Source organism: Gaeumannomyces tritici (genome assembly GCF_000145635.1).
Source record: "Gaeumannomyces tritici R3-111a-1 unplaced genomic scaffold supercont2.80, whole genome shotgun sequence".
Taxonomy (NCBI): Eukaryota; Fungi; Ascomycota; class Sordariomycetes; order Magnaporthales; family Magnaporthaceae; genus Gaeumannomyces; species Gaeumannomyces tritici.
Window position 1 is genome coordinate 1 of NW_008804624.1, and position 12,387 is coordinate 12,387.

At 57.9% G+C, this 12,387-nt stretch overlaps 5 protein-coding genes across 5 annotated transcripts; 4 read left to right on the forward strand and 1 right to left on the reverse strand.

Annotated features, from left to right (window-relative positions):
* Positions 1-91: 91 nt before the first annotated feature.
* On the forward strand, positions 92-1,213 carry GGTG_13919 (hypothetical protein; the record flags this gene model as incomplete). Its single annotated transcript, XM_009231843.1, has 3 exons — positions 92-183; positions 372-702; positions 1,124-1,213. The coding sequence occupies 3 exons, from the start codon at positions 92-94 to the stop codon at positions 1,211-1,213; spliced, it is 513 nt and encodes a 170-aa protein (XP_009230107.1).
* Positions 1,214-1,360: 147 nt separating this feature from the next.
* GGTG_13920 (hypothetical protein) lies at positions 1,361-2,474 on the forward strand (the record flags this gene model as incomplete). The annotated part of the gene is made up of 2 exons (XM_009231844.1): positions 1,361-1,435; positions 1,512-2,474. The coding sequence occupies 2 exons, from the start codon at positions 1,361-1,363 to the stop codon at positions 2,472-2,474; spliced, it is 1,038 nt and encodes a 345-aa protein (XP_009230108.1).
* Positions 2,475-2,769: 295 nt separating this feature from the next.
* Positions 2,770-5,362, reverse strand: GGTG_13921 (hypothetical protein; the record flags this gene model as incomplete). The annotated part of the gene is made up of 2 exons (XM_009231845.1): positions 2,770-4,056; positions 4,136-5,362. 2 exons carry the CDS (start codon positions 5,360-5,362, stop codon positions 2,770-2,772), a joined length of 2,514 nt encoding a protein of 837 aa, XP_009230109.1.
* A 2,207-nt stretch (positions 5,363-7,569) lies between these two features.
* On the forward strand, positions 7,570-10,576 carry GGTG_13922 (hypothetical protein; the record flags this gene model as incomplete). Its single annotated transcript, XM_009231846.1, has 4 exons — positions 7,570-8,296; positions 8,555-9,338; positions 9,362-9,857; positions 9,920-10,576. 4 exons carry the CDS (start codon positions 7,570-7,572, stop codon positions 10,574-10,576), a joined length of 2,664 nt encoding a protein of 887 aa, XP_009230110.1.
* A 1,035-nt stretch (positions 10,577-11,611) lies between these two features.
* Positions 11,612-12,264, forward strand: GGTG_13923 (hypothetical protein; the record flags this gene model as incomplete). Its single annotated transcript, XM_009231847.1, has 1 exon — positions 11,612-12,264. Exon 1 carries the CDS (start codon positions 11,728-11,730, stop codon positions 12,262-12,264), a length of 537 nt encoding a protein of 178 aa, XP_009230111.1. The 5' UTR covers positions 11,612-11,727.
* Positions 12,265-12,387: the final 123 nt, after the last annotated feature.

The window sequence follows — 12,387 nt, forward strand, 5'->3', positions numbered from 1 at the left end:
ATACACGTGTTCGAAAACACGCTGGCGATGATTTTTTGACATCACGGCTGCCCGAGCAGCGTGTGTCGCTGCTTCGTTTTCCGTTTGCAGCATGCGGGGAGGTAGATGCGTGATTGGATGCCAGGTTTTCGGCTGGAAACATGCCGGCTTCGCGAGGCAGGAGCTGCATAGATCGGCGGTACGGTGAGCGGCCAGCAAAGCAAGGCCATGAACGCGCCAGGGTGGGCCCTTCCTGGACGCATTGGCCGAACACTCGTCCACAATTCGTCCACAATATTGTCTCTGCATGGTCACATCGCTTCCAGGTGTAGATTTATAGGACCACCCCCATGAGGCTAGGCGGATTGAGTCTAACTAGACGCCGCAGCCAGCTGCGCGGTCCTCAGGTCGCGGTCCGCTGCTGGTCAACATACCACAACAGTCCCTACCACGCAGAAAGAGACACGTTGGCACAAGTACCTCCGAACCGCCGGGTGTGACCAACACCAATGCAGGATACGAATCGCTTCCGTGCAAGTAGTAAGCAAGGAGGGTCACAGTTTGAAATGGTTGCCTGCCGGGCACGCGGAGCGGTACGCTGGCAGCGTCCCATTATCGTCTTGTCATCGCTCAAAGTGCTGTTGCAGGTACACCGGCCAAAGTTCCTCCGTCTCGTCATCGGTAGCGAACGCCCGATTTGTTACGTCACAATGGTTTTCGATGGTAAGTCCTTTGCCAGGCAGTACATGGGGGTACAAGTTTTGACTGGCGAGGCTGTACTTGGTCTCCAAGCTGCACACGCTCTGGTGCAAGCGGAAATACAAGGATGATGCATCGGGGCGAAGAAGGGCTGCAGCCTGCCACCTCTCACTGGCTAGGGAGCGAACACGGGCTGCCAGCTGGTTCGAGTTTGCTGCCCTGCGGTGACCCGGCCTCCGCCGCTACCACCTGGGCTTCGCCATTTGCCGGCTACATTTGCCGGATGAGGTGTCAGTTTCCAAATCCGTTGGCTAGCAGCACAGCTAAGCCGTCGCGGCCGTGATAGAAGCTGCTTTGAGCCTGGCCTTTGCATGCGCCCAACCACCTGCCCGTGCTTCAAAAGCAGGGAAGGGCGGAAAGTTCTAATTTGTGATTTTGACGACAGAACCCGGGCAATTTACACCATGGAGTGAGCTCGCTGCCGTCGGGCGTTCCATACTCGGGCAACAGCACCGGGGATGTCATCTTTGCCTGACCCCTGATTTAATTTTCGGGCACAAGCTCTATCACCATTATTCGTTCAACTATAAAGGGGTTGAAAATTCCCGTCTCTGGTCTTACATTCTTTCTTCGTTGCCCCTCATTAGCTCACCTTCTTACGCATTGCCGCTCACCACTCGCCATGGCTGGCACCAGTCGAAAGCTGCCGGGCCTGATCTACGGGGGCTACGAGGTCGTTAGGGTTTGGCGCTGCAACGTGAGTCTGCCCTAACCCGTTTGACGGAACAGTTGACTAACATACGCGATCGGAACCGCCACCGGCCCGTCCCGAGCTCAGGCGACGCGGCACGTACGTGACGGATGACGAGACGAACCACGAGGGCGCTTCGGGTGCTGTGACCGATGTGGAAGAGGCCAGGCGTGCCGCGCGTCGATCCCGCCGAACGGAAAGGGTTGTGGAGGATCCTCGGCATGCCAAGGATGAGGCGCGACGTCGCCGGAAACAGGAGGAGGAGGAGGCTGAAGCGCGGAAGCGCGAGGAGAAGGAGGCGCGCCGAGCTAAGAGACACGCGGATCGTGCCCGCGAGGAAGCCGAGCGGCTGGCGGCCGAGGAGCAGCAGAGGGATGCCGAACGTGCCGAGCGTCGGAGGCAGCGCAAAGAACGCGAGCGCCATCGACAGGCCGAAGACGCTGGCCTGTCTCGCCACGAGCGTCGGCGCTACGAGAGCGAGAGGGATGAAGAAGAGCGTCGACGACGCCACGAGGCGCGGCGCGCAGCCCGTGAGGCCGACCGTACGCAAAGCGGCATCGAGTCTCGACAGCGGAGCCGGGCCAGGGAGGAGCGCGTGTACCCCGGCAGCAAGTCGCACCAAGTGGACGAACGACACAAGGACGGCTGGCCGCACTCTGGCACGTCGTCCTGGGTCAAGGACCACTCGGACGCGCCCCCGCCCCCGCCACCACCACCACCCCAGGACGAAGGCAGGGGTAGCGCCTCGCCGGACGACGACGAGGAGGCGCGGCGGGCAGCGCGGCGGGCAGAACGCCGACGAAGCAAGTACGCTGATGGAGGGGCGGCAGCTGCCGAGGAGGACGCCCGGCGGCGGAGGCGCAAGGAGGGCAGAGACGATCGTGATCGTGATCGGGACCGCGACCGCGACCGTGACCGCCGAGGCGGCGGCAGTGGGGGCGGTGTGTCGGATGGCAGCGATGAGCGCAGGCCGAGCCGGCGCACCGCGACGTTTGTGGAAGCGCAGCCGAGAAGCAGCTGGTGGAAGAAGCTGACGGGATCATGATGGTCCGTCGTGGGTACTCTCCCTTTTCTATACTCGTATTTCCTTGAGTGTGCGTTTGCTTTTTCCGGTTTCTGCATTTTGGGGGCAATTGTCGAGCGATGCTGTCTTGGTTTGATTTGCCTGATGTCAGAGGCCACCACAAACACACCTCTCCGTCCTTTGTTTTGTTTGTGTGCTGGGAGAGCTGTGACATTTTCTTTTGGGTTGTTGTTGGATACCCTATGTTTTGAATGATCTGTACGAGATGAAGTTGGGGCACGGATGAGACATATAAGAACATAAGACCAGCGTCCGGTTAAACAACCTTGAATACCTCCTCGCGAGCTTTTCCCCTGTTAAGCATGTCCACAGCCTCCCCATTCATAAGCCCGTGGATATAGCACTCTCCAACCAGCAAGTAGTGCTGAGAGCCTGGAAGGGGGCGGAGACAAAACGGCATTTTCCCGCCGAAGAGCACGCAGACAACGTCGCCCTTCTCCATGACCCCCGGCCCCATCACATAGTACCCCTTGGTAGTCCGGGCAAACTTTCGCTCGCTCGACGCGCCGGTCGCCGCACGGCCCCATTTCTGGGCGTCTCCCTGATCGGCCAGCAAGCGGAGCTCGGGAGAGATGGCCGCCCTGTCCACCACGGTGGTGAGGTAGGCGGCGGCGTGCGCGAGCCATTTCCCCTGAGGGACGGCGCCGTAATCCTCGAGGGCGTGGTCCTGCCAATAAAGGGCCATGCAGCCATTGCTTAGCGTTTGAGTATAGGCGAAAAAGCTGCTGGTCCCCATTCCCCCGCCGGCATACTCGTCGCTGATATCAAAGCCGTTTGTCTTCCCGCAGATGTCCGTCCATAGGACCTCGACTGCGGCCCGCGCCCTGTCCCCTTCGGCGGCTTTCCGGCCGTGAAACGCCCCCTTTTGCAGCAGGCCGGAGCAGGCCTCGATCCGGTCCATCTCTATCCCGCGAATTTCGAGCACCTTTGAATCGTAGATGTTCAGACTGGGCTTCGTCGGGCCGCAGGCGCGGTGAGGGCTGGTGGGTTCCGACATGATATGTCCGTGGTGGGTTCTCCAGTCCGGCGCCCACGACGGCAGCGTATGCCCGGCTTGCCCCTGCGGAGTTTCAGCCGCGGAAGAGAGTTTCGTATGCTGCACGGCCCCAAGGGTGATGAGAGACTCGCCGTCCCCGATCAGGGCTCTCACGGCAACGTTGGTGTAAACTTTTTCGACCGAGCTCGAATAGTCCGCCTTTAGCGCCTTCAGCTCGCTGTTGCGTCCCGCGCGGATGGAATAGTGGCCCAGTATAGCGAACACGCGGTCTCGCTGGTCGCTGACCTTTAGGTGCCCTGCACGGTGGAGCTCGTAGATAAAGCTGAAGCGGTTGTCGTGCCGGCTAGTTTTTTCGGGCTCGACGAAACGGCGGTAAAGGTACTTGATCTCCGACGTCGCCACCTTAAACTTGAGCCTCAGGTGATGGTGTTCTGCGAGCTCCTCGCACACGTAGTGCAGCTCTTCCCAGGCCATTTCTGCTTTCCCCCAAAGCAGGGTTGCAGGCGCTTTGGTGCCGATCTCCTGGACGACCCAGCCGCGTTGGAACTGTGGATGATAACATTTCTAATCAGTACCGGTATTCCCATTTCAGGTAACGAAAAGTCTCGCGCTTATTTAAACTAACCCATGGGAGACTCGTTATGTTTTTTAGGGGTTTCCAGGCCGATTGTTCGGCCAGATCGTCGGTGCTGGCAGTCCTAAAAATAGGATGCTTCTTATCGGCGAGGAGCCCGGCCAGCTCTCGCACAAAGCCGAAAGCCTCTTCCGCCTGATGCTGGTCGTCGAGGCCGAGCCAGACCTGTATGCTGCTCCCGGTACGGTAAATCCGGTTCATAAACTGCACCTGTTGCGACCTCTCTGCCTTATTGCCTTGGTCGATGCAGATCTGGTCGGCCCACACGCGCCGCGGCCCCGTTTGCAATCGGAGCCGTCGCAGGGCGTGGTATAAGCTCGATGTGATGCGGAGCTCTGCGTCGGGCAGGCGTATCTCGTGCGTGAGCGTTTTATCTCCCCAAACGTACGAGAGAGGCTCGTAAGCCCCGGCATCGTCGACGGCAACGAGCTCGAGCACCCCCGTAAGCGGGTCGTCGGGATTTCCGCCCCATAGCGTCAAAATTCGGATGGTCCCGTCGGGTAGGGGCTGATAAGTGTAAGCGTCTGGTTGATCTTGAGAGATCCGCTTACGTCTCTGTAGGGCGGCGGAAATAGTATCCTGGTCCCGCTGGAGCTTGGTGATGATTTTGTCGATATCCTTGGTCTCGAACGGCCATGTCAAAGCGCGCAGACCTACGCGTCTCATTATTTGACCCCTACGACCCGTGTTCAGCTTCTCTTCTAGCTTCGTGCGAATAGGATCGAGCTGCGAATGGGTGTTTGCGAGAGCGTTGCGCAGATTTTGCGAAGTCTCGAGTCGAGCGCCATCTGGACCTCGTAGAAGCTGCTGCGCACCTTCGGCGATCGTCTTCAAGGCTTCAATTTGCTGCCGAAACCGTTCCATGTCCTGCTTGGCGTTCTTAACGGCGAGAGAGTACTGAAGGCAGAGGGCGCAAACCTTTGCGGCGAGTTCGATCACCGCGATGGCGCTCGCTGCTGCTCCTTCCTCCGAGTCCTTAGGAGTTGTTTTATTGACCCCTTCATTCTCGGGTCGAACGTTCCAGCCTTCATGCTCGAGCCGGTGTAGATGTGCTTGATACGCCCCGGATTTGGTCAGTTCCTGCAGGAACTCGTCTTCTTCAACCGGTAGTTCATCGTATTGTCTAGGCACGCCATCAAAATCCACGACGGCGTCAGGGATATGATCAACCTGCGGCATGTCCACGGCTTCGAGCGCCTCTCCATCGGCATCTGGCATTTCGACATCCTCGGTAGACACAGTATCTGCTGCTGACTCCCGGGCGGATTTAGTGAAGGGCGCTTCATTGCTGTCCCCGGCATCAACCGAAACGCTGTTGGCGTGGTCTTGTGTCTCTTGGCTGTGATCGTCGGATAGAAAGGCTAGGCGGATGGTTAACAGCATCAACGCCTGTAGATGTGTTGCGATATGTCGCGCCATCGTCTCGGCATTATCAGCAATCAGCGCGAGCCTGGGTATGTCGAGGGAATCGTCTGACGTGTCCGAGCCCTGGTCGTTTTCCCTCTCTGGCTTGGGATGCTTCATAGCAAAACTCGTCCTGCTGCTTTTATTGCCGGCCTCGTTGACAAGTTGCTCCTTGCGGCGCTTGGGCGGGGGCTCTGCTTCCTCGACCTTAAAGCAGCAGAAGAGGCATTCGTCCCACGGCCTCGGCCGTTCCACTTTGCTTTGTCTGGCGATCGCTTGAAGCTGCGGCTCGGGGAACAAGTCTCCATGAGCTTGCACCAGATGGCCGTGTAAAGCTTCTGGACCTGTGTGTATCTCAGGGCTGTCGTCACACAACGCGCAAATCCAACCGGACGTTGGGAATGCTCTCTGGTGCCAACGTCGGTTGTGCTCTTTCATGTGAGCGAGCCACAGTGCAAAGCTCGGGAAAGCCGGATGGCCATCGGAACACGCGTCAGAAATACACGTGTAGGGCTTGAGATCCTCATCGACATGTCGCCTGCTCCGGCCCTACAGCGTTAATTACACCAAAGAAATCTTGGAAAGATTCCGGAGGGATTATAAGACACACCTCCAGTCGCTGTCGTTCATGTCTTGTTTCCCAATGATTTTGCCGCACCATTCACAAGTGAAGAAGTTGCCGTCTTTTTGAGACGGCCGCCGTGGGTAGTTTCCCTGGCCGACTTGGACCGACGAAGTTCCCTGGCGTCGTTCCGTCGGAACCTGGAAGTTGTTGGTTCTGTGTAGGGCCAACCTCAGCCGCTGGCCGTTGATAGTTGAGAGATCGGATTGAGAGGCGGCAGAAGGTATCCCGGCGAGGTTTGTATAGCCTGAAGTCTTGGGTAACATTTCTTGGCTCGTGCCGCTGGCTAATTGCCCAGGTGAATATCGGCCTGGGTCACCTTGGCGTTCTTCATCGATCGTAGGCATGAAACCAATGGGTTTTCCGGGGCGCCGTGACTGCAGCTTATCGTCACGGTACTTCCTAAACAGCATTGCGGTGTATCGGTCCGCCATGGTCTTTCCCAGATATTGCTGGAGCGATTGATGGGCGTTCGGGTAGAGTTGTTGGACCACGGCTTGCGAGACGGCGGCGAAGGGCCCGAGGTCAAGACTTGCAGCAAACTTCTGGATTTTGACATCTATCCCGTCATGGGATGATTGGCGGATCGTGACGCCGAGCCTGTTCAGCCGGGTAAGGGCGGCATCGACGGCAGACAAAGCCTCGTCTCTTCGAGCATCATCTCCGACTTGTGATAGGCCGTTTGCCCCACTGGCTTCGCTGGCCCGCGTCACTGGGAGCTTGTTAGTCATGCGATCTCAAGGGATCGGGGCCGTAGGTAGACAACCTGATAATAGCACTCACGCTGGTGAAGACTGCGCTGCAGAATACCCAAGAGGCGAGCAACGAGATCCTGTATGTCGGCATGATTTCGGAGTCTCGTGTCGAGAGACTGGCTCTTGCGGGCAAAGACACCCAAATGGGCCGCCCATATTGCAAATCTTTGCTGGTATTCTGCGACAAGGTCGGCCACGGAGAGAGAAGACGTCTGCGCTCTGAGATTTGCAATTTGGGTATCGAACAGAGCTTCACACTCGCAAGCCAGATCATACAACACATCGCCGTCGTCGTCCATTGTGTTCGTCGTGCGCCGTAGCAGATTCCAGGCTTCAATGTTGCGACTCGAAATCTTTCATCAGCCTTCGGCGTAAGAACCTAGAGAGACGAGTCAAAGCAGCAACCACGCGGGGTCGACGAGGAGGTTCAACGTCCAGAACGAACAGTCAGGCTTTCAACCATTGCAGCCAAGAGGGGAATCCTGCGTGGCGCAAGCACGTGGTTTACCCCGCATTTGCCGCGGGCATGATTGAGCCAGGCGCTCAGCTTTCCGATCTCATCGTCGTTCCGCATTTGTTCCGCAATTTTCGACCGCATTGCCATTGGAATCACCACTTCCCTGACTGTTCAGGTTCCAGAGGCAATGCCGTACCTTATTGAATGCAATGAATGGCGTCTCCTGCAGACTCTGGGGCCGTTGATCAACCAAAGAAAGTCGCGATTCAACGTCCACCTGCTCAACAGCCTCGATTCGAGGCCTGAAACCCACGACGCTCGGCTCCCAAACCTCGCAGCCGAACGCTTTGAGGTGGAGGTGCGGCTCGTCTTTCTTCTACCAAAGGATTGCTCCCGTGCCCTGTCCACGACCGAGTTCGACGAGTGTGAAGAGAGGCTAAAAGGCGTATGCGAGCTCCTGGACCGGATTGTGCACCCGCGACATGGAGTTAGCCAGATCCATGCCGCGGAGAACAAAGCCGGCTACTCACGCCTCCGCTCGCTTGTCCGGTTGCTGGAGCATTCCGAATCTGACGAGACGGTCGACTTGGCAAGCGGCTCACGGCCAACATTGTTCAAGCCACCTGACGACCCGGTTGACCTGGAGATAAGCCTGGCATTGGTCGCTGACTACAACAACTCCCTTGCTCGACTCTTTGCATCACCGGCTCGGGAAGGTAGGGTTCGTCCCGTATCGAAGAAGATTGGGAGAAAGACCTGGAAGGACCCCAGGCTACGCCGCCGAGCGACTTCCGCGCTCGGGGCAATCTTCGAACGCCTCAAATGCGGGATAGGCCACGAAGTGATGTTGAACGTCTCGGAAGACGCCGACGACGGCGCGGCCGTTCCCAGCTTGGACTTCAGGCTGTCTTCTTGTACGGACTCGACCCCCTGCCCGGGCGCCCAATAGCTACAAGTGCGGTGTGGCTCTATCGATTCGTACGTTCCCCTGAGATCCCCCAGAAACGAAACATCGACAAGAGGCTGACTCAGTTTTAGGAACTGGAACGCCTCTGTCGCAGAAATTCAAAACATATGTCTCGACCTCAGGAATCGTGCCGGCCAGGGCGAAGCATTGATCCTGCTCCTCGAGAAGTACAGGCTCTTCGGCGCGTAGACCCCCCTACAACTAGCACAGCCCTCCTCGGCGCCGCCAAAAGAGAACCTCGACAAGCTCATCTCAAGCGGTGCTTTCAAGCCATTAGACCTCCTCACCTTGACGAGGGGATCTCTTCCGATAAGATATAGCATACGGGAAAAGAGGGCGTTAGCAGTCCGTCTCGGCTATTGCCTGATGGATTTCTTTGACGCCAACCTGAGTTCCAAAAGAATCTACTTCCTCGGTTCCACGAAGGCTTCTTGTTCCCGGACCCGGAGTGAGACGCTCTACTTGTCGTTCGCCTCCGGCCTGCCAGCCACAACCGAGTCCCACGTCTTTCAGATTGGGCATCCGACCCTCTTGTCATTTGCCAAGCTCCTACTGGAAATCGACTTTGGCCAAAGCATCGACCTCAACATCAGCTCTGATGACGACAAAACCAACCGAGGAATATGGGCCGAGCTGTGCAACGTGGTCGACAAGCTCGAGGAGGAGCGCAATGACAGTTACCTTCAAGCTGTCAGGGGTTGCCTGATGGCACATATTCAGATTTCGAGAGCCTTAAGACTGGGTAGCGCCGACGAAAAGGATGCGGAACTTACCATCCGAAAGGAACTTTATAGAGAAGTTGTCGAGAAGCTCGAAACCGCCCTCGCCGAATCCACCCCTCGGGCCGGTAACAAACGCCAACGGTCCGAGTCCCCGGAACCGACCTCTCGAACGAAGCCCCGTCTCGGCATTAGAGACGAGTGGCGAGAGCCTTCCATCGATGCGTCTGATGTTCGTGCAAACGCTTTGTCACGGCAGGCTCCTATCCGGTCAAATCCCGCCTGGGGGGCAGACCAGCGTCCAAGCGACCGCGGATGCCCAACACCCCGGAAACCGAGAGCATAAGACCAAGTCGGCTTGGTCTATCCAGCAGCGGTCTATTACCGGGGTCCACCGAATCCAACCCACGGTGGCAACCAGAGCGAGAAGCGTTATTCCACAGCGCTATTGTTCCCAAGATGTGGCTGAGCGAACTCATGAAAATCAGCCGGCAGGTGGAGAGCAAGCGACGCGAGTGGCGAATTGCGACCCCGGTTCGAGTTGCCATCCTGGACACGGGGCTCGATTGGGACTTTCCCGTCTTCCAGGAAAGGAGTGGACTACTCAAAAGCGTCACGGACGTGAAGGACTTTGTGACACCGAGCACACCGACCGTGACAGACGTCTTCGGCCACGGCACCTTCATGGCGAGACTCATCATGGAGTGTGCCCCGGGTGTGGAAATCCTAGTGGCTCGTGTCGCCGAAAACACAAACGAGCTCAAAAACAGTCAAGCAAACATCAAGGAGGTGAGAGAAGCACCGGCCTCAACGCCGCTCAACGCATAAATCTTACACGATCTGTTGGACAGGCAATCCTCTGGGCCGGGCAGGCCGGCAAAGCAGACATCATCTCCATGTCCTTCGGCTTCCCAAGCGACGACCAAGGGATACGCGAGGCCATCGAGACGGTGCAGAAGGGGCGCAACGAAAACATCATATTCCTCGCCAGCGCCGGAAACTCCTCTACAGAGGACGAGAGCTTCCCGGCCCGCCATCCTTCCGTCATATCCGTCTACGCGACGAACTGCCACGGGGTCTTTTTGCAGTCGAACTCGGCGAGCACAGGCAATGGCGCCGCCGTGCTCGGCACGTACGGCGACGACATCCCGGCCGCCATCCGCGAGGAGTTCAGGACCACCTACCCGAAGGTTTGCGAACCCGGGTCGTCAGTCGCCACGGCCATAATGGCGGGGATCAGCGCCACCATGCTCGCGTACGCCTCCGTCCTGCCTTCGCTAGTCCCGTTTCAGGGGGTGACGGTTCTCCAGCGCCTGTGGACAACCAAGGGCATGGAGGCGGTGCTGTATCGGCTGGCGCCAGAGGATCGCGACCGCCCGCGGCTCAGGGCCGTCAAGCCGATGTGGTTCTGGAAGAATAGGCCAGGTGATCCCATGCGGTACTGCGCTATTTGCGATGCGTTGTCGGACATCGACAGGAGGTTCCCGAGGCTGAGGGGGACGGGTTGAGAGGGGACTGACGACGGGACTTAACTTTTTACTGGCGAGGGCTTCAGTGCGCAAGCTGCTACGTTGGCGGCCAGAAGTGGCAAGGATGGTCCGCGAACGGCGTTGAGCGTAGCGTCGTCACTAGCCGCTGGCCTCGTGGGTTGGTGATGAGGGGACATGAAGGTGGGCAATAGTGTTCTTCTATTGCTGTGTTGTGTCGTGGCGGAGGAACGGGCGGCGGGCTGGCTGAACTGAGGATGGTGGTGCACAGACTTCCCAAGTTGGGATCGGAGCATGGTAGGGTTATCCACGAAGTCCTTCAGGTGGATGTTGATGCTGAAATCTTCTTCAGCATATAGTTCCTGGGTCCATCGAGTCCTTTGCGCACCCGGCACAACGCCAACGAGTCGGCCATGGTCAAGTACGAAGAGAGCAACTCGAGGACGGGATAGTACTTTTCCGGATCAAGCAGCTTGACCAAACTTAGTTGGCGTTGGTATTCGTTATCTGAAAAAGATGTCGCCATATTGCGTGTTTTGGTTGGTTGATGCCTGTTGTGTCGTTTGGTAGATGCCACACAGAAAGCGGGTGAACGCACGTCGCGGGAGAACAAAATGTGACGATGCTTGGAAACATTGGGCGGGGCTTCTCGATTCCATTCGAAAACTTATCTGGTGCATTTAGCGGGGTAAGGCGGACCTAGGCAGCAGAATAATCCCACGCAACTGCCAAGGAGAGGGGCATACTTGCGCGGGTTGCAGTTGAGCGTTTCACACCCCTGTCTTGCGGTACATTGGTTCACCGCTAATTTTCTATGGGAAGCAATGTTCCTAAAAAACGACAGATTGCCCAGAAAACGACAGATTGCTGTACCGCGCTGATCCCCGGAGGGCCGACTCAGCGCGGGTGCTCCTAAGGGCCTGATCGTAAATTAACCACGCTCAAGAGATAACCGTGGTTAACGCATGAGCGCGGTTAATTTGGTACTTTTTGGCGCACAAAAAATGGCCGGGGTGGCCGATGTATCTTTTTGTGAATCGTCTGTGCGTTTCTTGGCCCGCCACAGGGGGCAAGGGTCGGGCTGGCCTGTCTGGCTGTAGTTTGTATGGTTAGGCACCAGCGAGATTGATCCCTTCGATGTTATCGTCAGAAAAAAGTCAGAAACTGTCAAAATGAACTCACGGATATCCACGTTTTGGGCTTCCCAACACGAGGCTACGTCGGCCAACGAGGCTACGTCGGCCAACGAGGCTACGTCGGCCAACGAGGCTACGTCGGCCAACGAGGCTACGTCGGCCAACGAAGCCATCCTCGCCGCCCTCGCCCGGCCGGCCAACGAGGCCAACGAGGCCGCCCTCGCTGCCACCGCCCTCGCCACCACCGCCCTCGCCCTGCCGGCCCGGCCGGCCAACGAGGCCAACGAGGCCACCCTCGCGTTGTTTACCGGCGACGCTCCTGCGGCACCGGGTGGCACCAAGCGGAAGCGTGCCCCGGCCGGCACGATCCCAAACAAACGAACCCCGCGGTTCACGTGGAACACGGAAAAAACCGCGGCCGTTATGGAGTGGTTTCTTGTGGCCAAAAACGAAGGGCTTCTTGCCGTGCAAAAGAAGCCAAATCTGACGTTGGCGTGGCAGCGGGTGCTCGATCTGGCGCGGGCGGCGTGGGGGGGAGGAAGCGGCGCACTTGACGGAGGTCAAGGTTGCTGACAAGTACCAGACCGAGAGGAAAAGGTACTTGGCTTGGGCGAAGTATACTAGCTATTCTGGAGTATCTTGTGATCCAGAGACTGGCACCGTTGAGGGCGTTGACGTTAGCGACGAGGCGTGGCA